Consider the following 24,844-nt stretch of genomic DNA (forward strand, 5'->3'; position numbering starts at 1 on the left):
ATAAAAAAATTTAATGGAAGCAATAAGGAAGTAACTTTGATTATTTGTATTTTCATTTATTTTTCTATTCGGTCTATGGGATATTTTTGTATTTTTATCCTTCTCGTAAACGATATAACTATAATACATTATGAAGATTCGTAATTACGCGCTACTTGCGTATAATTATATCACATGTTTCCGTCGAAGAATTATCATTATTTTCTTATTTAACATTTTTTATTATACAACGTTTGCGTCAATTCTAACATGCCTTATGTCAATTATGTATATTGAGATTTTTCTTAGTTCGTTTTCATCTATTATTATTGTGCAAAATTTTATACAATTTTTTTTTTAAAAATATTATAAAAATGGTTTTATAATTAATATTGTTAGAGGTATTTGAATATATCTTGGTTTTATATTTTCAATTAGAAAATAATTGCTACTTTATTATAGTTATTGGTATCGTAAATATATTTCTTTGTAATGTTGAATATTTTTTAAGTTGCTAAAAATATTAATATTTATTTATAATATTTCTACTACTCTTTTTCAGTATTTATTTCATATTTATGAGTATTTTAATATCATTATCTACTTTTTCTTTTTTTTTTTTAATAATATTTATCAACTCGGTTAAATATAATTTTTCTATTAATTTCATTTAAAATATTATAATTATCGATATTCTTTAAGAAAATTATTAATATCACTTATTCCTATTAATATCAAATAATAAAAATATATTTTTTGTAAAGTAATTACATAGGTATTGCATAATACTGTGCAATCACGTTTTGTAAATTAAATATGTTTTCAATGTTCTACTTTTATATAGTATTTTTTTATAATTTTTTTTAATATTTTCAATATTACTATGAATGATAAAAAAATATCTACGTGAAATTATATTTTTAAAGCATAGAAGCATAGAAAACATATTTTAATCGAAAATCTCTAACAATATTAATCACATGGGTTTTTTGGAATTTTCTACGTAACGATTTAACGATTTAGATTTATATTCGTTACATCTTTAAAACTTAACTGCATCTAAAAAAGTTCTAAAATTTTATTTATTATATTACTATTTTATTTATGGATGATTTTTAATATATTAACTTCAATGTTATTTTAAGAAAAAAATAACATACTTTACTTTATAAAATAGAGATTTTACACATTATCCTAAGTTCAATACACATAAAATGTTACATAGTTACAATATGTTTGCATGATTTCTCGAATATTTAAAAAAGTAGTATAATAAAATTAATTCGATATTGCGTGAAGTACATGCACGATGCTATTTGTTGCGAAATAATCCCGAATAATATTCGAGCATGATCAAATTATGAATAAACAAAATCTTCATCATTATCATCACTGCAATATTATTTGTAATTATTCGAACAATAATAGAATTCGATTACAAATTCAAATATATCGTACAATTATTAATTGAAAAATTAATGTGTTTATATTAAAACAATCCACAAAAAGAATGAATGAAAGAAAATATTAAATAAGAATACTTTTAAATAAATATTAGAAATAATATTTTCTCTCGTAGAAGATTCTTTCTTAGAATATTTTATGATAAGAAAAAAATATAATTTTTAATAAACTCATTTCTCATCGTCATCTCTAATAATTAAAGTTTTACAATTAATACATTTTCCACGTAATCATCGTTAATCATGTTTGTAATAAAAACAATAATAAAACTCGGTAAAAAAACGAAATTAAAAAATTTCTTTTTAAATGACTAGGAATTCTATGCATTCGAATAATCACCAACAACCTTTTCGATTCGACAATCTCCTCCAATCACGTGTACAAACTTTACATATTGTAAAATATATACATGTACACCAAACTCCTCTTCCATACTTCCATCCGCATTTCTCACTATCTCGTTTCGTATACCTGTATTTTACACCTTCAACGGTATAAAAATCGTTTCGCGACAAAAAAAGAAAAAGAGTATCGAGATCATTTAAAGGGATTTTCTTCACTTCTTGTCTTCCGGTTGTTTCTCCACGGTTACGTTACACCTAAATCGATCGCTCTCCAAGCCCGGATTCGCGCTGCCATTTTGTTTCGAGCATTCTTTCGCTCGATCGCGCTCGTCAGTTTGCATTTTCTTCAACCTTTTCGCGCCAAACTTCTTCTTACTCTCGTCAGATGGCATTTTCTCAATTTTATCGAGATTCTTCGCGTTATTAATCGCCTCTATGTTATTCGTTCGTTGGCTCTCCCTCGAAGATCTCACGCCATCTTGTTCCCTGATGAACGCTTGATTGTCGATCCCTGTTAAATTGTTCGATTCGTTCTTCTCGTTCTCGTTCGTCGAACGTTTCTTCTCTTCCAAATCGATCTCGATGATTCCACGCTCGAGACCATTCTCCACGTTCTTCGGTTTCTTTTTCACTATGTCGTTCCCCTCCACCTGTGGCCGTTTCTTCAGATAAGCCACGTTGAAGATGTAGTACATTATACCCGTGATCAGGGTGACCACTGCGAAGATTCGATACGTCGGTCGAGTGCCGAAGGCTTTCATTAGGTATCCACCGATCAAGCTTCCTGAACCCTTGCCTGCAAGTATTAAATGATGATTGTTATTAGAGGAGCGTGTAGTTCACGCGTGTAAAATGTGCAAATGCGAACATGTACGATATGCACGTATTGTAATATTATGGTACATTTTTATCGTATAAGAAATTGTTGTATAAAGTTGATGTATAATAATAAATTTGATCGAAGATTATTTCGAGGAGGTACAAGGATGAATCTATTATTTCGTGTATTATCATTACGTGCTTCATGGAATTTATATTTTTATATTTCTTATACAGAAATATATTTTGAACATCGAACAAAAATATCTTGTTAATAATATAAATATTTGTTCTTTCAGATATTGTCATCGCAAATAATTGAAAACAAATTGCAATGTTTTTCTCTTTTGAGAAAAGAAGAAAGAGAGAGAAAATTGCTCACCAACTCCGTAATAAACACCACCTAATAATCCTTGTATCGAGCTGTCGGTGGTAGTAGTGGATAATTTTGCCGCGTAAGTAACAGCGGCGGTGAAACTAAGCGATAAAGTAACGGATTCTAACGCTTCGAAGAAAAGAGTGTGCCAAGGATTGTATATCAAGGAGTAACCTGTAAAATGATACCAGAATGTAAAATCATTCAAAGATACAAATTGGATGTTAATTGGATGTGTTAAAAAAATTATTTTTAATAAACCAAAAAGTTATTTTTAATAAAATTCGCATATTATTGCATTCGATCGGAAAACATGTTGCCAGAGTACCAATATCTTTTCTTGAACTCCCTAAACAGGGAATACATAATTAAACGAGCACTTCGATTAAACACGCTAAAATCGAATTCCTCATCCTTTTAGTCGGATACAACAACAAGTTATCTTCACGTCGAATCTTAATTCGTTAATATAAAATGAGTGTAAATAAAATCGCTAATAACCAGTTATTTTTTAAATTAGTCGCAAAAGGGAGTCGTACGTTTCATCGAGAGGAGAACTCGTAAGAATTAAATATGATTGCTTACCGCAAAGTCTTATGGCGTAAAAAACGAAGCCTATAAAAAGTACATTGGCATGGCCGATCTTGGATATGATTGGGCCAGATAGTACCAGTAATGGTATACCGGCAATACCGCCTACGGTTATGGTGATACCCATGAGCGATCTTGATCCTCCTAAATCTTGTATCAACCAAAAGAGGAACGATTCGATGTATCCCCAAGCGGTTCCTGCGGAGGGAAAAAAATATTTATCTCGGTGGAAATCGTCGGTTCTCGCGTCAAGCTCATTGAGATTTTTTTTTTTTTTTTTTTAAAGTAACTTACCCTTCTTGGAAAAATTTATAAATATTTATCACGGTGAAAGAAAAGTTATTAAATATATCGTGATTCTTATTTCATTTTTCAATCGAGCGACAAATTTTTTTTTTTATTTTAACATCATTATTAGACGAATTATGAATTTTATGAAGCCAGAATGTTTTCAAATGTTTGATCAATATAGAGAAAATATATTGTGTGAAACATGTATATTAAATTCGTTTATATCGCAATAACAGACCATTGCATTCGCACGAATGAAACCAAGTTTTCATATAAAAAAAAAAATACGAAAGGAAAAATTTTCTTATCAAATTTTGCTCGCAAAAAAAAAAAAAAAGAAAACCTTGGCATTGAAGCCAGTTTTTATTCTATCCCGATATCTCGATTGATTCCTAAGATATAAAGACTCAAAATATTTGAAGTGTTTAAGGCAAATATTATGAATGAATTATTAACTATACTTCTTCTTGGAAATACGTGTTATGTTTTTCGAGGAATTGCTTCTGTTGTCTGAACTTTGAGATAGGTCAGTGAGACAAGGTGCGAGCAAGAGGTTCGAATAAGACAAGAATGGAGAGTACAGTGAAAGATTAAAAATTACTTTTTCCTTTACACGACGATATCTCGGGAACCGAATGTCGTATCGGAATAAACAAAAATTTAAAGGGCAAGATTCTACGCTTCTATTGATCGTAATCGATCGTTGATCGGAATTACAACGATTTCAAATTTTTCCTAATTTTAATCTTTTTCTTGAAATCACTTAAATTTGATCTTTGTTCAATCGATCGATTCCAGTTTAATTACGTTGATTAATCAAATCAATTTTTATGGATCGTGAGAAATATCATTTTCGTGTCTGTATTCGAGTGTTCGCGTACTGTGTAATAATTTTGTTTTATCGACGAGGAATGTCAATGTCGGCGCAATTTCGTTATCCGAGCAGTGTATCAAAGATTGGCGGAAACGAGCAATGACAAGGATTGCGCAATTCATTCGAGCGTACACTTTTTCAAACGTTTTACAAGGTTTCGTAGAATTCAGGAATGCAATGATATATAACTCGTTTATTAACCTTAAGTGAGATTACCATAAAAAGGGAAGCGGAGATTTTTTTTTTTTTTACCGAGAATGAAACAGGCGATGAAGAGCGCCGCAGCCTCTATGTTCCTTAGCACGGTGAAAACATCGCGAACGACATTTGTGGCGGGTGATTTGAATTCCAAATTAATGGCGAGCATCAGGACACCTGAGATCAGCTTTAGAGCCGCGTACAGATAAAATGCTGGCCTGGAAAACGCGCAATAAGTCGAATGAGAATTTTTCTAAAAATGCAAAGGAGAACAAAATTTATTTTACCTCCTTGAAAGTTTTTGTTATAAAATATATATAATTAAAATTCAAGGATTTTCTTTCGATAATTTTCCAAATTTTTATAATCGTTACGAGAAGATAGGGAGGGCTGTAAAAAATTAATCTTTACCTGAAATCGGTGTAACCTTTGCCGGTGCTCGCATAATCAATAAGAAGCCCAGAGAGGGGCGATGATATCATACCACCGATGCTGCCGTAAATCCTCTGAAGCCCATAATCAGCCTTTTGCTCGCGCAATATGGCGATTACTGCACCCTCGAACATGGCGAACGTTGTTCCACCAATAACGCCTGCAAGTAAAAATCAGAGGTTAAGGAAAATTTGATGAAAAATATAAATTCTGTTTTATTAAATAACTGTAACATTATATATAATGTTTCCGATTTGTCTTGTTAATCATTTTTTATATGTTTAAGCGAACAACTCACCGATGAACACTCTAATGGCGAAGTATAACCAAAATGTCATTCCAACATTATACTCGATCACCATTTTTGTATTCGAGCACATATCGCTACGAGGCGCGGTAACGATGCACCTCTTACTGCAGTCTTCCGTGTCCAGAATTTTATAAGGTTCTGAGCTTAAGGAGTAATTAAAAAGTGGTAGGGTCAGAGTTATTCGGTCGGTCTCCAAATCGGGATTTCCGCAAGTGATCTTCTGAAATTCTTCGTTCGTCCACGCTATTTCTTCCGATAGATACCTTTGTCGTTTCTTCTCTCGATCCTCTTCCGTGGCTTTTAAGATTTTTAATTTTGACTTGTACGAGTGATAATTTGTCGTCTGATTGGTATTGTCCTTGATATAAAAAAAATAATAAAATTATCGTTATTAGAGATAAAAAGTAATAAGACATAAAAAGAGGATTTAAACATTTCAATCTTTGATAATTATTCTGTAATTGTTTCGTTTCCTATTTCTCTTTAATTATTTCATCTTTTATTTTTCTCGATTAAATATTTATCATACTGATGTATTCGCTTTACCTTGTGAGATATAATCGGGTTGAAAGTGCAAAGAGTACGATTCTCATAGATCCTGTTCGACATGGCAGGATCTAGAGTTGATATCTCAAAATCTTCTATAAAACCAGACACAGTGCACGAGAATTCGTACATCTGATTGGATGGAAAAAAATACTCGTTGACGGACAATTGTCGAATCGATGTTTTGAAGTGCTCGTTGTTCCTCAACTTCCGGTGTTCCCTTAAATCTTCTTCTATTTCCTGTAAAAATTGCGTTGCCTAGTTTTGATTTATCCTTCTTCGTCGATCGAAATTATCTTTATTAATTTGACTTAAAATTTTCTAAAGAGAAAGTAAAGTTAACTTTTGTTTTTGATTATAATTAAAATGAATTTGAAAAGTTCTAAATTCAATTATCAATCGCATTGACGAAATAAATTTAATATTTTTATTATTATTTTTGATTGACGTGATACCTGTGGCATTTCGTTTTGAGCAATTGAAAATTTGAACGAGGAATTAGCTGTTTCCACGTTGTATCGTTTGATCATGTATTGCTTTGATGATAAAATTGACTGCACTTCGGTGTCATTACGAACGTCTAAACGACACATGTAACTATAAAAAGATAAATTATTTTTAATTACAATTGTTTTAAGCATCCATTTTCATTCTACATGCAGATGGTTCGTGATTGATTCGATTCTACGAAAAAAAAAAAAAAAAAAATAAGTCGAAAAAAAGAAAAGAATAAAAATTTTTCATCCGATGCTTCATTTTGAAACAAATTTGAAAATTAGATATGTTTAAAACCAATTTGAAAAATTTTCAAATTACGATTAAACATATTCTCGATTAGATATGAATGAATTATCGAATTATAAGTTATTCTATGTATGAAAATAAGTAAAAGAAGGATGAAGAAGGATTCTTTGGAATCCTTATTTTTGAGAAAATTTTTGAGAAAAATGTACAATACTTATAGATATACGTTCATAAATCACAACAAGGAAATGTATACACAATAATACATTTTCAAGTTCAATTTTCTTATAAACTAATTTTAAACAATTAAACAAAAATTAATTTTTTTCTCATTTCTATATGTAGAGTATCTAATCATAATTATTCGTATCTAATCTAATGGAAAATAAACTAATTTTAATTAGATTTAAAAATTTTTAAACTTGTTTTATTCCAAAACGAAGCATTAGATGAAAAAATTTTATTCTTTTTTTTCGAGAAATCGATCTGTATCATTAATTACGAGTCATCCTGTATAAAAAATTTTAATTGTTAATAAATTTAAGTTAATTATCATGACAATTATCAAATATTATGATAATTAGCTTAAACTATATAACGAAGAATTATGTCTATTTCCAATACTAATTCATTTTTATGTTACTTTAATATTCGACAATTGCAATAATAAAGATTATAAAATATCGCCTCATAAAAAAAGTAATAATTACTTAATTCTTTAACTATTTTTTAATGCCACTACAATAAATATTAAATAATAATACCAATCACTTATTATTAGTAATACTATTAATAAGTAATTGGTATATAAAACCAATTTTATAATACTTGCAAATTTTACTCGAATTTAATTTCCATTTGATTTCATTGGAAATTGATCTCACATCTCTTTTCTCAACAATCAAAGTAATATTTCAAATCAAATAAATGATATTTTTCAAATAACGTTGTCAATTTGAAGGCTTGACATCCACCAAGATAAAAATTTTTTCAGAATTTAAAAGTAAAGAATCGTTCGATCCATTAGGATCAATAAATAAAACTCTTAATTTTCAACTTTTAATTTTAATAAAATTGTTCGAGCACGCGTCCTTACCTACCCGCAACTCTCTATCGTGGTGGAGATCTTGGGTTGCAAGCTCGTCTCGCAAGGATGATTCTGGCTCATGGTGTAAAGCAACCCATTATTCCCCGTACATCCAAGGTCCATAACGACCTTGTTCGGAAATTCCACGGTTATCCTGCCGATCGGCACGAGCAACAATAAAAGGGCTGCGATTCCGCCGAACGATGAGAACAGGGATAGCAAAATCTGAATGAAAATGTTTTGAATATTAGTAGATTTGTTGTTTCAGTCTTTTGAATGAATTTCATCTCATTTTCATTATACGTAGTCGATGATTTAATTTTAAAACAATTATGGGGATGTTTGTTTAATTGAAATTAAATTGAGAGGTTTTGCATAGCGAAAATTTATTATAAATTTATTACTTTGAAATTTCCGACACGATCAGCGGCCATTCCAGCCAAGGGTGGCATCACCATTGCAATCACTGGTGTTATAGCGCTCATTATGGCAGTTTCCTCCACGTTTATGCCGAGCTCTCTCATGTGTATCGTCAAGTATGGATAAAGTACATAGAGCGCTGAAAACGATGATTCAAAACTATGTAATTATTATTTAAAAAAAAAAAAAAAGAAAGAAAGAAATATTATGTCTTTGATGCTTGGTCGAGTAAAAAGTGACACATTTGAAAAGAAAATTAATACAAAGTTGAGGAAAGAATAAGAAGGATGTGATATAATCTATTTCAAAAATAAAATTTGTAATTTCAACAATGGAATCTTGGAATCAATAATGTTTTTTATACGTGTAAAAACTATGAAATACGATCTAAGTATATCGATAAGAAAAAATATTATACATTAATATTAATAATAATGAAAATGATTTAACGATTAATGGATACGAATTACGATATTTAAGAAATACTTTTAGATTCTACTTTTGATAATATATAGCTTAAAAATATAATTATTATATAACATTTGAATACATACTCGATGCTTGAACGAAGAATATCATTTTAAGAGGTAGCAACTCCTTGTGCCGGAAGTCTTTGATGATCCTCCGGAAAAAACTCTTTATCAGCATCATCTTGTTATTTTCGAGGAATGGTCACTCGTATACAAGAATTTCGTAAGTAATAACAGCGTATATTTCCAGTCAAATGTTAAGAATTGCATATATCAAGCATTTGATATATTTTTAATAACACCGCGTTACCGTTGCATACTTTTTATTTCCACTGCAAATAAGACAATTTTATACAAAATTTCACGTAATTACACAATTTCAATTTAATTGGACAATTTTTTTTTTTCTTAAGATGACGATTTAAGATCGATGAAATTAAATTTTCATAATATTAATGTAATAATTGTTGTTTTAATTGATAAAAATATCGAGAACAATCAGACAGGAAGAAAGTTCGTATCGTAATTGAGGTTCGTCATAAAAGAGGCGTCGAATTTCACTGAATCGATCAGTGACACATTTATTTCGTGGCAATACCGTTGCGGATGACCAACTTTGCTTCGTCAATACGTCAGCTGATTTTCCGTATACGATCAGCCTTATATCCAGTAACGAGTTAATAACTCGTTATCGAATAGATGTGAATATTCGAATAAACTTGGTCAGAGGATTCATTAACCTAAGATTAATTTTTCAAGATTAAAAATGACCAGTTGAAAATGATGTTAGACAGAGTTTATCATTAGTCATTTCGAATCATGTGAAATCTTATGGGGATATTTGAGTAAATACAGATTAATATTAGTTAAATTATCAAGAAAGAATGAATAAAGGTCTCAAAATTATTTTTTTCTTATCACATGAGTACAATGTTTAATAAGTAAGAATAATATTTAGTATTTATTTTTAGATGTAAATTTATCATTTGATGAATAATATAGTTGCTTCGGATTTTTTGTTACACGAATACATATATAGTAGGTATATATTATTTTAAGAATGAGGATGTTTGAGATTAAAGATTCTAAAAGCTTCGTTATTGATAGTAGACAAGAAACAGTAACCCTGGCAGTGCACGATGTATCAATACGAATGTCATGACTTTTACATAACGGTTTTACAATTCACACCATACGTCGCATGGTATGTGTATGTTTCGTTATAGTACGTCAATTTCCGGTTTGAAGGATCAATAGGCGGCCAAAATATACGTATGAAATAAAAAAGAAAAAAAATGACATTTTTGCTACGTTAAAAGAAAGATAAAAAGAAAGATAATTTGAAGAATGAATGAAAGAAAGGAAGAAAAAATAATCAGAAAATTGTTACTAAAATAAAATTATAAATAAAATTTTTAATAAGAAAATTCATTTGATTTTAAAGATATGATTGGTATAATAGTAAATACTAATCAATTATATTTTAATTTAAATTAATATTACAATATAAATAAATAATAATAATACGATAATTAAAAAAATAATAATATTTATTGGATTTAATTGGAATTTTCAAAATTATTTTATTACATTTATAAAAATCACATATTTAATGGCAAAAGAAAAAAAAAAAACATTTACGGAAGAAACGGGAAAACAATTCATTGCAAGTTTTATCGTCTATTGTCTAGCCTTCGGAATCATGGTCTTCGATTCTCCAAGCAAACCTTCTCTCATGTTTAATACATTTTTCGATTATCTTTTGATTACAATATACTTTTACAACGATCAGGAAACGAAACATAGCGGAATCGAATGATTTCGATCGAAATAGAGTCTGTAATATTAAGATGTCGTATGTCATGGAAAGATATCGATTGAAACGGTTGCGTGACGTACTTACATACCTTTTTATCGGTGGAAAATGAATAATTCAAATCGATGCGTGAGACGGAAACCGAGATGGTAATTAAACATGACAAGATTACGTAATTCTACGTTACATGTCAGATGCAATTGATTATTCAAATATCGGACATATTTTTTTCTCGGAGATTTATTCAAATTATCGTACGTTAACCTGATATTAAAGTATGATTCTAATAAATTTTATAATATATACGGTGATAATATATATTATTGTATTAAATTTGTCACATTACGTATATTCGTCGTGTCCTCATAATATCTGAATTATGAAAACAGAATAGAAAATTTCCTCGTTTGTTTGAAAATAATTGGTGATTGGTATGCTTATAACGTATATGAAAATTATAATAGATAATAATTAATTCCGTTGTGTGTAAATTGTTTTGGAATTTTAAAATGATGAGGTTATTTTGCATACAAAATACATTTTTTCCAGATTTCTTCCTATTTGTTTCTTTTCCGGTTAAATCAGTTAATACGACATTAATTTAAATTGATATTTGTTATGCAATAATGTAATGTAATTTATGTTAATTCATATATATGTTAGAAATTCGATATAAAGTGTTAAAAATGTACAATAAGTAAAATAAACAATATTCATACTTATAATATACGATATATTAATATTCATGATGATAACAATTTATAATTTCTATTACTTTTGTATCATGCCATAACAGTTCATATAACACTTTCCAACAGAATTTTGAATGAGACTTTTAAATTGTAATCACGTTCGAGTGGAATTAAATTGCGCAGAAATAAGGTAGAATATTAAAATTCTCATAGCAATGTAGCAACGATTAAATGCCATTCCGCACCGCGTTGTTCGTTTGAATTTTGTGTTTCTTTTATGCCAATCTTTTAATGCCGAATGTTTTCAAACGCACAAACGATAACAGTGTCGCTTGTACGAAGTTCAAGAAGCAATCCATAGTGCACAGTCTCGGATAACGTACGTTTGTTTTTAAAAACAATCTCGATAGAAATATTTTAATTTTACAACATGTATTGCCACTCGTCTAATCACCTATGAATCAAATAACGTTACCACGATCGAAAAGCATGCTTTTAAAAAAATATCACAAAAAATATGCAAAATTAATAATAATACGTGAAAAATAATGTAAACGGTAAAGAGTTAAAGTAAAATTTCAACTTTTTGCTTTGTGAATTTATTTTTTTATGATTGCAAATGTGAAAAATATTTTTTTTTTTTAAATATTATGTGAAAATTGCCAACAATATGCATGTGAAAATATATTTTTTTTAAAAATAAATATACATCTCTTTGACACGATTAGTTTTATGTTAAAAATATCACATTTTTATCAGGTGTCGTGAATAATCAGACTATTCTTGTGATTTTTTTTTTTTTTTTTTCTTTTTATATTAACCTCGAAGAGTTGTTGAAAATGTAAGTTTTTATATTTGAAACGATTTTTTCATTTATTTCTAATTCACGCGAGATAAGTGATTGAAACAAATAATTATAAGTTATGATAGGATAATAATAATATGTTTATGATATATATGATTAGAATCTTTTTAATTATTGTGATTGTCTCTCAAGACAATTATTTTCTTTGAGGGATAATTATAAATAAATATCATGATAATATATAATGATGATAAGAAATGTATATAAAAAAATAAAAGTATGAAATTCGTGATTTAAATGAATGCGATGTACACATATATGTTTTTTAAAACAATATGTGAAACGTACAAAATCGATATTATATGCGTTTAAAATCGTGTAAAAACAAAACTCTTTGCATTTCATTTTTATACATAAATTTCTTAATCTTCTTAAACTTTCTAATTTTCCAATTTTTAATTTAAAAAAATATATATAGGTTCAATTTATTCGTGATATCAATCGAATATCGAAGCACAATGTAAAACATTATTGAAATCGAACGAGACATCAACGAGACATAAATATTATCTACTTGGTTACGAAACAATTGTTACCACGAAGCAAAATACCATACGTTTTTACAAGGAAACTGTCCATGACTTCTCTCCATGGTGGAATTACAACAACAATCAATAGCTCGATTACGAGACCACAGAGAAGACAAATCCTGCAGAACACTTTTTGAAAAATACATGAATCAAGATATTGTGTCGAGATACAAAAGTTAATAAATTTCTGCATATATATCCTTCTATACCGCAGAACGGTGACATAACGAATTGAAGGTCGGGATGATATTTATGTGCAACGCGATATCTGTTTCCGGAGACTCGAAGAAATTAATGTTAATTTCAATATTGAAAAAAATACTAGTTCGAAAGAGCGTTTTCAGTTTTCTTACATCTTCTTCCGCGACAATAAACTTCCTTATAATATTTTATTAATTAAGTATAGAAAGAATTTTGTGGTTTTTTTCATAGCAATTTGCAATCTGGTAATTTTATAATGGAGTATGATTTATGATTTTTCATTTTTTTTAATAACTAGATTGTGATGTTTAAACAGAAAGAATTATGTAGCAATTTCTCTTCTTGGTTACATTGTGATGCAAACTTTCTACACTTTGGAGTGGAAATGTTAGCTTTCACAATGTTTATGGAGTCAATACAGCTGTAAAAAGTATTTGCACGCTGTTGTTACAACATTTGGATATTACTTAATTAAAACTATAAATATTGTATTTCATATAATTTAGAAACTGTTTTATGTATTTATAGAAATTTGATATTGTAAAAATGAAGCGTAGAAATGAATTCATCAATTCGAAATATGTATAACATATAACAATAATATGACAGTTTCTCGAAAAATAGAAATGAAATAATTATAATAATTTTGATTATATAATAATAATTATATAAAATAGTAATAAAAAAAAAATGCATATCTTTGAGAATTCACTTTCGATAATGAATTGTAATGCTCGAGGAGTTAATTTGAATATGATTATGATATCGTTATACAAATATCTTTTTTTTAAGCATAAAACTAGACTTTATGTTTCCTTTCTTTTTGCTCATAAATTCCATTTAACGTAACCTTTCTCTTGAGCAAATCAGGCTTGCCAACTTCACAGTCATTTAAATTTCATTAAGTAAAGTAACATAAAATTAGAATTATTAAGACATATTTTTAACGAGTGAATATCCTTTATTATATTCAATTGAAAATTAAGAAGAAAACTAAAAGTGAATTATAACAGATTATATCTATTAAAATTTTAAACGATTCTTTGATTATCAAAATATTATTTACTCGTTATTTACTACGTTAAAAAAGCACGTCGTTTTTTTTAAATTTCCTGATTTGACATTATTCTGATACATCTTTTATTTTAACAATCTAAGATTTTATTAATTATGAAAAAAAAAAGATTAAAAACAATGTAATTTTAATTTATAATAGCATTTGCTATTTATATATCTAGTCAATTGTCGCAAATGAAGATGATATAAATAAATGATACATTTTTAATAATTCACAGTATATAAAAACATATAAAAAAAACTATGAAGCTGATTAATAAAATACATTCATCACTTGCATAAATCAATAAAATTGAATAATATTTTTTAAAGAATGCTAATTTTGCACTGTCCTCATTCCAAGAATTACAAAATAGTCTGTCAGAATTTTTTTTTGCACTTATATAACTTATCGTATATTATTTATCAAACCGTAGAAAATGAACGAATAAAATTTTCCATCGAGGTATCAAGAAATTAGTTTTTTTTTTTTCCTAAAAGAAATTTTATTCGCGAGAAATTATGTTAATAAAGGACAAGGTTACGTAATTTGTAAACTAAATAATAAAACTAATAATAATCAAGCTAATAATATATAATCTATTTGTGAGGATGCAAATTATACAAGCTATTCATTATTGATAGTAAAAATTTGTTTTGAAAATCATGAATGTTTATTATTAAAATATACAAAAGTTTCATTCATATCCACATTCTATTGAAATACTTTTCTACGTTTCTCAAATTCCAACTATTGAATTTATGAGCGTTTTATAATGATTAATTAGTCATACGTATTATAAAAGATAATCCATTATATTTACTGACGATGAGATAACAGTAGTTAGAACTATTAAAACAATTTTCCATTCGATAATTATTGCTAATTAATTTAAAAAAATTTATAATACAGGATGTAACGAAGTAAACGAATGTTTAATAGGGAATTTATTTATTTAAAAATTTATATAATATTGCTATCTTATTTATCTTTATATTTACATTGTGAATATCATTTTATACATTCATTTTAAGATATTAATAAAAAAAGATTGTTTTGTTCTATTTCAACTCAAAAAATAGGCATTACAAAATAAATAAGTAAAAATTCAATTTAAATTAAATTAGATTTCTATGTTCAATCTATTTTGGAAAGTTTTTATTCAAAAATTTTCTAATTACTCGACTAAAATGTAATGGAATATAATTATGCATAAATCATATCCGAAATTTATAATATTCTTTAAAATTTCCATTTTCTGCTCTGTTTAAAAAATTCATTATAACTCATTAATATGGAAGGTATGAGTCATTTTCATTGTTTAGATGTGCAATCAATTTCTGAAATTTCGCATACATTACATCCTCTATTATTATATTAAAAATAATATTCATATGTTAAATTTATATTAAATTTCTCATATTATTTTGATTAATATTATTTTCAATTAATTAAGCTGCAAGTAAAATTTATCTTTAAGAAACTTTAGCAAAATTCAGGATTTACTTTGAAACTTTTGGAACATCTAAATTATGTATTAGCTTTATTTTCGATATAAAAAATAAATCCGATGTTCTTTCATTAAGAAATCAATCATTTTGTTTGCAATAATCAAATACGTTCGAAAAGTATCATATTTTGGGGTAGTTTCTTTCATTTCTTTATAGAAGACGTATCTACTGAAGACGAGGCGACCCGGCAATGGATTATGAGATACGGCACAGTAATTACCACGAATTGTCAGCGTTGTCAGAGTTGAATGTTGGTCCATTACAAATGTAATTGCATAACTCGTGCAACGTTAGACTTTGTTGAACGAGTCCGAGTGTTAAGTATTCTCTTCCTGAAAGATTCTACTTCTCTTCGTTTTCCCCCCATCTTTTATTTTCGTCTCTGTTATACTTTCAATTTGGAAAAAATTGAACGAAATAGAAAAAAATTTGCACGCAAGGTTTAGAAGTTTGAACGCATAATGGTTATTAAATAATTGCGTTCAAACAACGACTTGTCGTGGAAGCATATAGTGGTCGCGCGAGAAACGTGTCTGATCAACTGTAGCGTGATTATTATTTTCAAAAATTTGCTGTATCGAATCGAGGATAATATAATAATTTGTTATTTTTCTCTTAAATTTTTTATTGACACAGTATGCGATCACATTTCTGAAATGCTCTGTCGCTTTTTGTATTAATTATCCTTTTACATAATAAGTGGACAATGTCTCTAAGTAGATCAACAAATTTTCTCTAATTTCTTTCTTTAAATTTTCAATGGGATTTCTAATTAAAAAGAAGATCGACAATGCCAGTTTGAGAGAAACGTTCATGTCAAAGCAAGGACAAGTTTTTCCTAATCGATCCTAATGTATCGAGGTTCGTAGAAACAAGGAGAACTCAAGTAGTACGGAAGCATCGTAGCTCAGTAACCCGCGACACGTTTTCTATTCAAGGATTGGCATTGCATATGGAATCTCGCGAGGCAAGTATGATACTCTCATACTAATTCTGTTGATCAACAAAAAAATAGAATATAGATCAGAATTCAAATAATTTTCTTTTGTAAAAATATAAAAATATACTTTCTTTGTTTGTCACGAATGGATTAGATACAAACTATTAACGTGTTTAAATAATTTTTTCCTCTTTCAGTTTAACCTTTTTGAATATAACTTTTTGAGAAAAGATTGATAATAAATTATTATTACTAATATTATTACTTAATATTAAATATTTAACTTTCTCTAATTGGCAGAAAATTTTTGCAACCTGTCAATAATATGTCAATAATTATATAATAATATATTATCATTACAATTGACATACTTTGCTGTGGAAAATAAATAAGAAACCTGTCTGGAGCTTCGATTCAAAAGAATTATATTGAATATATATGCATATGTGTGTATGCCATCATAAATCTCCGCTATTATCCATTTTATCTGATTATGTGGTCGGCGTTGCGAACGAGCAAAAATGGCATTAAAATTGGTGCAGCGTGACCAAAACATTCTATACATTTATGCATTTTTGTTTACTAGTGATTTTTTTTGTTATCGATTGATAAACAAATTCATGAGAAAAATAATCCTTGTTTTTTTTTTTTCTTTTTTGGTTTCAAGAAAACTTTTAAATGAAAGTCTATAGAGAAGTGTATCGAGAATTGATTGACAAAAAAATTTATGATTAAATAATATGATATTGAAAGTGAAGAATAGAAAATGTAATAGATAAAGATAAAAGGAAATTGGAGAGATAATACTTGTGAATATTCACAAGTAATATTTTTTTAAGATTTATAATAATTAATATTATAAAATTAAATATTATTTATAATATCTTATTGTTGTTGAACAAAAAGTATTTTAGATCAGTGATTGTGATTTAAGCACAATAGAAGAGAAATAAAAGGAAAACACGAATAATCGTTTATATATCATAATTTAAATCAATTTCTAACAATCATATTATTTTATTATCATATAAAAATATATAATAATATAATAATAAAAAAGGAATAATAAAAAAGCGTGTAAAAAAAAAGCATTATGGCACATCTATTGTAAAAATCTTAAAAAGTATCGATAATTAAAAATAATCAGGAATTAGATTTGTCCAGTATTCTTTCGTTCTTTTTTTTTTTTTTTTTGCAATTACCATGATTTATCGCATTTTTCGCATACAATTATTACATTCTAATTAAAAATTATAGATGAAACTGAGTATTGCAATTTAATCGATTTTAGAAAATAATTTGTACTATATTAAAATACATTCATGCAATAGATTCAAGTAATTATAGTAAAGTAAATCTCTAATAATAACTAGATTAGAGTTGCACAACTCGAGGAATCATTTTACAAGTAACTATCCCATGATAAAAAAAAATTTACTAAGATCGTGTCTAAAGTTCTTACATTTCATAGATGTATGTCCATTATATCTAGAGATTTATTAGAAACATAAAAAAAATTTTAATAATTTTGAAAAATTATCAAGATTTAATTAATTATAAGTGAAATAAAAAATAAATTAAATTATTAATTAAAAGAATTATTTATTATATTTATACAATCGTTGGAAATATTTAACTTAAACTAAACGAAGAAAAAATTGCAAATGAAATGTTAATAAATAATTACAGTGACTATAACGAATGACTATTAACAATGATGACTCGAAATAATTATACCATTTAAAAGAATTAAATCTGAATTTAAATCGAAACTCGGTTTACTTAAGTTGATTTAAAAGAATATATATATAATAGTTATTTGACATTTGCATTCATTAGAGATTACAAGGTTTGATTTAGAGAATAGATATGGATCTGTTGTAAATAGAATTTTCTTTGTATTTCTAATGGACTGTGTATTCTTAAATAAGGAAAAGAGAATGGTGATTGTTTATAATGGAATGAATGAAGTATTTTACTTCGTTATAAAAATAAGAAACGTTGATAACAAAATATGCACACAAGCTAATTCACTTTTGCAATTAGTTAGAATTATAATTGATAACATTGTAAATTAAATTTTAATGTCACAGTATATCATTTTTAATTTATTATAAAAGAAAATGAACATTTTCTTAATTAAGAATCAAATATTAAATTTTATTTTAAATCATATAAGCATATATAATGGAAGAATTAAAATTTATAATTAGAAGGAATGCTTAATTCTCGAATAATATAAAGTTTTTAAAAACATTGAGATGGAAGAGATACGTGTCAATGGTTAACGCTTTCAGAGATTAGTTATTAGATCATCGTTATCGGTAGAATAAACTATTATTCACGACAAAGAGGCGGTCGATGATTCAGTACAATATTATTTAGATAACAAAAGTTTAAGAAACAGTGTCAGTATGCCTGAATGACTTTTCCACATGTATACATATATATAGAAGATGAAAAGAAATTCTAATACTGATTAATATGTAAAAGAATTTAAATTTTCATCGATATAATAAAACGTACAAAGTGAATATAATAAATGTAAGGAATATGTGGATGAAATGGAAAAAATATTTTCGCATTTCATATTCTATACATGAAACATTTTTTTACTTAAGATTATAAAATCAAAATTTAAAATTTTAATATTTCCTTTTTTTAAATTTTAAACGTATCTAAATATAAATGAACAATTATTTTTTTTCATGTTCATTCAATTGCAAAAAATATTCCCAGAATTGTATTCAAGAAAACGTTGAAACTTTAATTATTATCAAAGAGTATTATTAAGAATTTCATGTATAATTTATTGTATTCTATATATATACAAATTAAAATTATTATTTTTAAATTGTAAATTTTCTTATAAAATAATGTACGTAGCATTACTTTATAAGAAACTAATTATAAGAACATACTAATTCTCATACTGTATTCTAAAATAAGCAATATTTGTAAAATTAAAAGGTAATATTCGGGCATCTGGTAATCTCGATTTCAAATATTTATAGTTTCGTCATCTCAAACGTGACATTATGTTCAATACGGTAAAAGAGTAAAGTCACATCGGAAGTGATTATACAATAAATTCACACATATACGTATATTTTATTTTTCCAGCTAATATAAATTTTATAATTATAATGTTATAATTTTAATACAATATAATATAATACAAGATTGTAGAATATCGTGTGTGATTTAATCATTTTACTTATTTGTTTTAATTAAATTAATTAGCATTAGAAAATGTCGTCTTATTTAAACAATTTTTACGTGATTTATTTTCGTACGTAAAAATACATAGGAAATTATTGTATCTTTCATAATATTTAGTATAAATATTTACGTTGGAATCTCTTATGGTCTCACAATCGAAGAATTATCATTGATGATATTTTCAAATGTAAACTTTTCATCGAAATGATATCACTAAATAATCTAAAATAATTTTGTTTTGCATTCAACCGCACATAATTCAATGAATCTATGGAACATTTAGTCGAATGATTCGTTCTATGGATATATATATATAAATCTTCCCCTGGCAAAATTCTTTAAGTTTAATTCAATGTTCCTTTCTCTCATCGCGGTATCGGTCTGCAAATCTTCTTGACATAGATTTCCAACAATAAGTAAAATCTATCGTTACGTAAAAACACAATGGCGACCGTTACCAAATACCATGCAAATTTACGAGTTTCTCTTACGAGCAATGAAATATCATGCTTATTGTTGAACATTTTAAAAGTCGATTTTATCAAGGATGTAAAGTAGTTAAGTTTTAGTGAATTCTAAAACTTTCTTGGATGTTGTACAATCTTTTAAAAAGATTGATATTAGGATAAATCTCGTGTTAATGGAAATATTTCGTGATTTTAATTAATAACTGTAATGTTTTTTTATTTATTTAAAAAGATTAAGACTCAAATTTCCCTTCATAATTATTGAATTTCGTGCTATTAATTATGCTATTACTTTTCATTTGCGGTCTAATTATTGTTGATCCGTAACAAATCTATCAGTCTTGAAGAAACAGATTTATAAATAATAAAAGATACACTTTAAAGTTTGTGCTATTTCTTAAGTTCTTCACTATTCGTTCCTTCTATTTTTATGGTACTTTATAAATTTGTGAATATAAAGATTTATAGAAGATAAAATTTCTTTTTTACTAACTAAAGAAACTAAGAAAACACTTTACGATATTACTAACCAAGGTTTCTCTCATAAATACAGTAAGGATTAAGTAAAAGTGAAAGAAGAAAAACTTCTACAGTTTTCTACGATTATAGAATATATCATTTTTCTATACTTACATTTTTCAAAAATCAGGATATTTTGAATGTCAAATATTATACATTTTTTTACGTTACGTTACACGATATCATTAATCCTAATTAAAATACCAACAGATTTGCATTGAGAAAAACGTGAAGAATTCGAAAAACGTAAGACGACAAGAAATTAGAAAGAATTTCAACTATTATCTCATAAAGACTAGATAAATCAGAATAATTATAAATCCAATAATAAGCACAAAACGCAAGAATAGAAAGATGCATAGAAATCGAGAGCAAGCTGAAAGCTATGCATCGTTAGAGGGGAAAGGAAAAAAAAAAAAGAAAGATGAATAGATCGGGTGTTCGATTTCGATTGCGCTTTCACTGTTATATATATATATACATCTATACACATATATATATATATACATATATATATGTACACGAACGTGATAACATCGACACCGTCGAACCAGGTCAAGTGCATTCAATAACTATTATACCTTCTGTGCCACTCCGTATGCACCTCCGGAGTGCATTCAAAGGAACTTACAAATTACGTTGTTAGTAGTCCGCGACACGCGTCATTGTGGATGACAGAGACCACGATGGTCCGATCTGCGTCATTGATCAATGATCCGAATGATGCGCCACTCAAAACAATTAGACACAACAATTTATCGCAAACAATTGGATTTTTGATTAATTATTACATCGATATTCGAATACTCAAGATATTTTATTTATTTAAAGTAAAATTAAAAATTTGATTACTCTTTATTTCGGAAGATTAGCTCCATATGATGTTTGACATTTAACAGAATTAGTAAAATTTAATAATTTCAACTTTTGACATAAGAATTAATGTGTCTGGATTGAATAAATATTGGAAATAAACGATATATTAATTCGTTGTAAAAAATATATAAGAAATAACAAATTTCATCGTAAATAAAAATTTGCTCATTAACGCATTGTATTCATTATGATGAAATATTAAATTTTTATTTTTGATATACTAAAAAGAATATATCGTTCACTCGAATTTCCTTGTGCTCCATTTTATTAGACTTCCGGAAATACGATCTTCCGAGGCCACTACTCTCCGACTTAAAAAAATGGTGGACAGGAATTGAACAATTCAACCATAAATTTTACCTATTTCTTCCAGCCAATGACAACATGATAGTCACACTACAAAAAAGATAGAAAATGTATATATTGTATATTTTTATCCATCAAACAATAGGGGTTGTAATATCTCTTTGATGTCTTCAAGTAGATCAGCATAAGATGAGTCCAATGGTCGATGGATCGTTTATTACCAGATTTATGGTATAGAAAAATATTTATCACGAGCCAAAATTTATTAATTTAATCTATCGTACCATAAATTCTGACCCATCGAAGCTTATAAAAATATAAAAGAATATAAAATAAACAACTCGACTACATAAGTATTAAAAAGTTATATCAAACTTCGAAACGTATGGAGTACATTTTCCTTTTTCTCCATTTCCTATCATATTTCCGGAAACACGATTACTCGAGGCCACTCGTTGCTTTAAAAATGGTAAACAGGAATTGATTTTTAAACGTACGTAAATTTAATTTTAAAAATTTATTCAAAGAAAAACGACATTCGATTATTTCGACAATTTAATAATTAAATCGTTTTCTTTCTTCTAGCATCAAAAGTGATCTCAAACTTGAGAGTTATAAAGCATCAACAATCGTTCTCCTTCGTTTTACCAGATTTCTGGAAACACGATCGCTCGAGGCCACGATTACTCTCTTAGGCCTTAAAAATGACGGAGAAGAATTGAAGAATTTAAAATTCACCGAATGTCGTGTTGGGGGCGATCTCGTTGAAAAGCATCACTTTATTAAAAATTCTCTGCCTATTAGCTCTAGCCACGACTCTGCCAAGTCTCGAGAGCGTTGAAAGGAACTCACAAATTACATTATTAGTACCCTCGAACACGCGTCACCGTTCGCATCGGCGTGGACGAGCATGGACAATTTGTACGTGATCGATGAATGCCCACTTTTGCACATTTTGCCACAAACATTTTGCACTTCTTTTCGCGAAAAAAAATTTTCTATTTTCGCGTGTTCGAATGTCGAATTAACGAGAATTAAGGACTTGTTATTAAGGTGTAAACGGTTAATCATTTAATCATTTTAGAGAAAAATGAAAAATGAACTCAATTTTCTCGTGTCACTATGAAGTCGAAATATTATATTATTTACATGATTTTACATATAATTTACATTTAATTTACATATAATTTAAATATACATATAATTTAAATATCAATATTTCGTGCACAACTTAACATCCCTCGTTTATGTTTCATTTTTGGATATTTTCGAGAAGATTTTCATTTTTGTATATAGTTTGTAAATTTTGTATATGTTTAATGAAGTTAAAGAAGTTAGAGACTTCGATAAATAGGCCAAAATTTTTTTCAGATTTTTGAGAATCAGTAAAAAAAAAAAAAAGATGTAAGTGATTATTTTAAGTTACTATGCAAAATTAATTAGTTTCAATATCATTTCGCAAAATTATCGTTGCAGTTATTTTAAAAAAATAACACTTAAAAAGAAATTGATAAATTTCTTTTAATTTATTTGTTACTGAAAATATATTGGATATAAATAAAATATTAGAATACAAAGTAGGTATTATTTTTTGAACTATTGGAATAATAATGTATAAAATTATTATTAAATATTAATAAGCAAATTTTTAATAAATGAAAAATTTTTGAAATAAAATAATAAGCTTCTATAAAATTTTTAGTTGTTTTAAATAATTACATTTTATGCTTATGAAATTTACACAATTTATTCAAAATTTTTATTATATTTCAATAATTTTTCAAGATATTAATTCAAAATACTATTGATAATTTTTATAATGATCTTAAAATTATTTCAAAACAAAACCAAATATAAATTAATCTAATTCTTAATTAATAATAAAAATTATGTATTAATACTCTCTAAATTATTAAAAATAATATTCTTATATTACTAAACATTCGGACAAGCTAATATTATTTAACTTTTTTATCTATCATTTCTATTAAAAAATTTTTTCATACCAAATTTACACATTGGACAATCATTCTAAAAATTACCATTAATTCCATTAATTCTTGACAAAGTAATTTTTATTGTTTTAAAATGTGGATACCACACAACAACCCGGTAACTCAACGCGTGTACAGAAAATATGAAAGAGGAAGTAGTAACATCACCAGTCAATAAACAGACTATTCATACAGTCTCGAGTACACACATACACTTTGTCTCTCTCTCTCTCTCTCTCTCTCTCGTATACACATTCGCAATACTCTTCATTCACCTAACTATACCAACAACAATTACCCCAACAGCAAAATGAACAACTTACGTTCGTCCACCATTCAATACCAGGAAGAAGAGGCATCAAGCAATTCGTCGTCTACGAATTCTCGGCCAGCCACGAGGACGTCCTACTTTCCAATTAAAAAAAGGAAAAAAACTCTCGAAATTCCTCCACGAAGTTCAATTTCTCACACTTACGTACGCGATATTACTTTATATTTTTTTAAAAATTTATATCTATCCGAGTTTTAGATTTACAAGAAATTTTTAACAAATTTTATCAAATCGATTTACAAGATCGAGGATATACCACGATTTGATCGGTATTAGATCGGTATTTTTTTATCGTACATGATCAACTTCAATAACGAGTTGGAACGTTCGAAATTGCGATTTCTTAGACCCCGAAGTGATGAAGAAGTGACGATTGCAGATGGGTCCGTTCTGCGCGCTGTCGAGCGCACTACTGCTGGGACCGATCGCCGGTGGCAACGTACCGGCTCCAACATAAGCGTATTTTAAACGTCAATCGGATCTAAGACCGTGACCGCGATGCACCGCGTCGATTTTACTCGTTCATTGATCGTTCGTGTGCGTGATAAGAGATTGGTGCAAATATTTTTTAT

General features: G+C 27.5%; 2 protein-coding genes across 6 annotated transcripts in view; one reads left to right on the plus strand and one right to left on the minus strand.

The window, feature by feature from the left end:
- Positions 1 to 3,265, plus strand: part of LOC100872343 (1-acyl-sn-glycerol-3-phosphate acyltransferase alpha) — a 50,163-nt gene extending 46,898 nt beyond the window's left edge. For all 5 annotated transcript variants that reach the window (XM_086911500.1, XM_003695635.4, XM_031917816.2 and 2 more), the window contains one exon: positions 2,906 to 3,265. The gene's annotated coding sequence lies outside the window, so the exon portion shown is untranslated. The remainder of the gene's footprint in view (positions 1 to 2,905) is intronic.
- Positions 41 to 24,690, minus strand: LOC100872700 (uncharacterized). Its single transcript, XM_003695638.4, has 12 exons — positions 24,265 to 24,690; positions 9,030 to 9,277; positions 8,460 to 8,614; positions 8,069 to 8,280; positions 6,680 to 6,821; positions 6,225 to 6,464; positions 5,667 to 6,036; positions 5,348 to 5,528; positions 4,991 to 5,154; positions 3,568 to 3,771; positions 2,989 to 3,156; positions 41 to 2,583 (listed from the first exon to the last, which is right to left on the minus strand). Exons 2-12 carry the CDS (start codon positions 9,124 to 9,126, stop codon positions 2,000 to 2,002), a joined length of 2,517 nt encoding a protein of 838 aa, XP_003695686.1. The 5' UTR covers positions 9,127 to 9,277; positions 24,265 to 24,690; the 3' UTR covers positions 41 to 1,999.
- Between the last annotated feature and the right edge of the window lie 154 nt (positions 24,691 to 24,844).

This window comes from Apis florea, unplaced genomic scaffold, assembly GCF_048593485.1.
Source record: "Apis florea isolate Af1SG1 unplaced genomic scaffold, ASM4859348v1 contig_3305_pilon, whole genome shotgun sequence".
Lineage (NCBI taxonomy): Eukaryota > Metazoa > Arthropoda > Insecta > Hymenoptera > Apidae > Apis > Apis florea.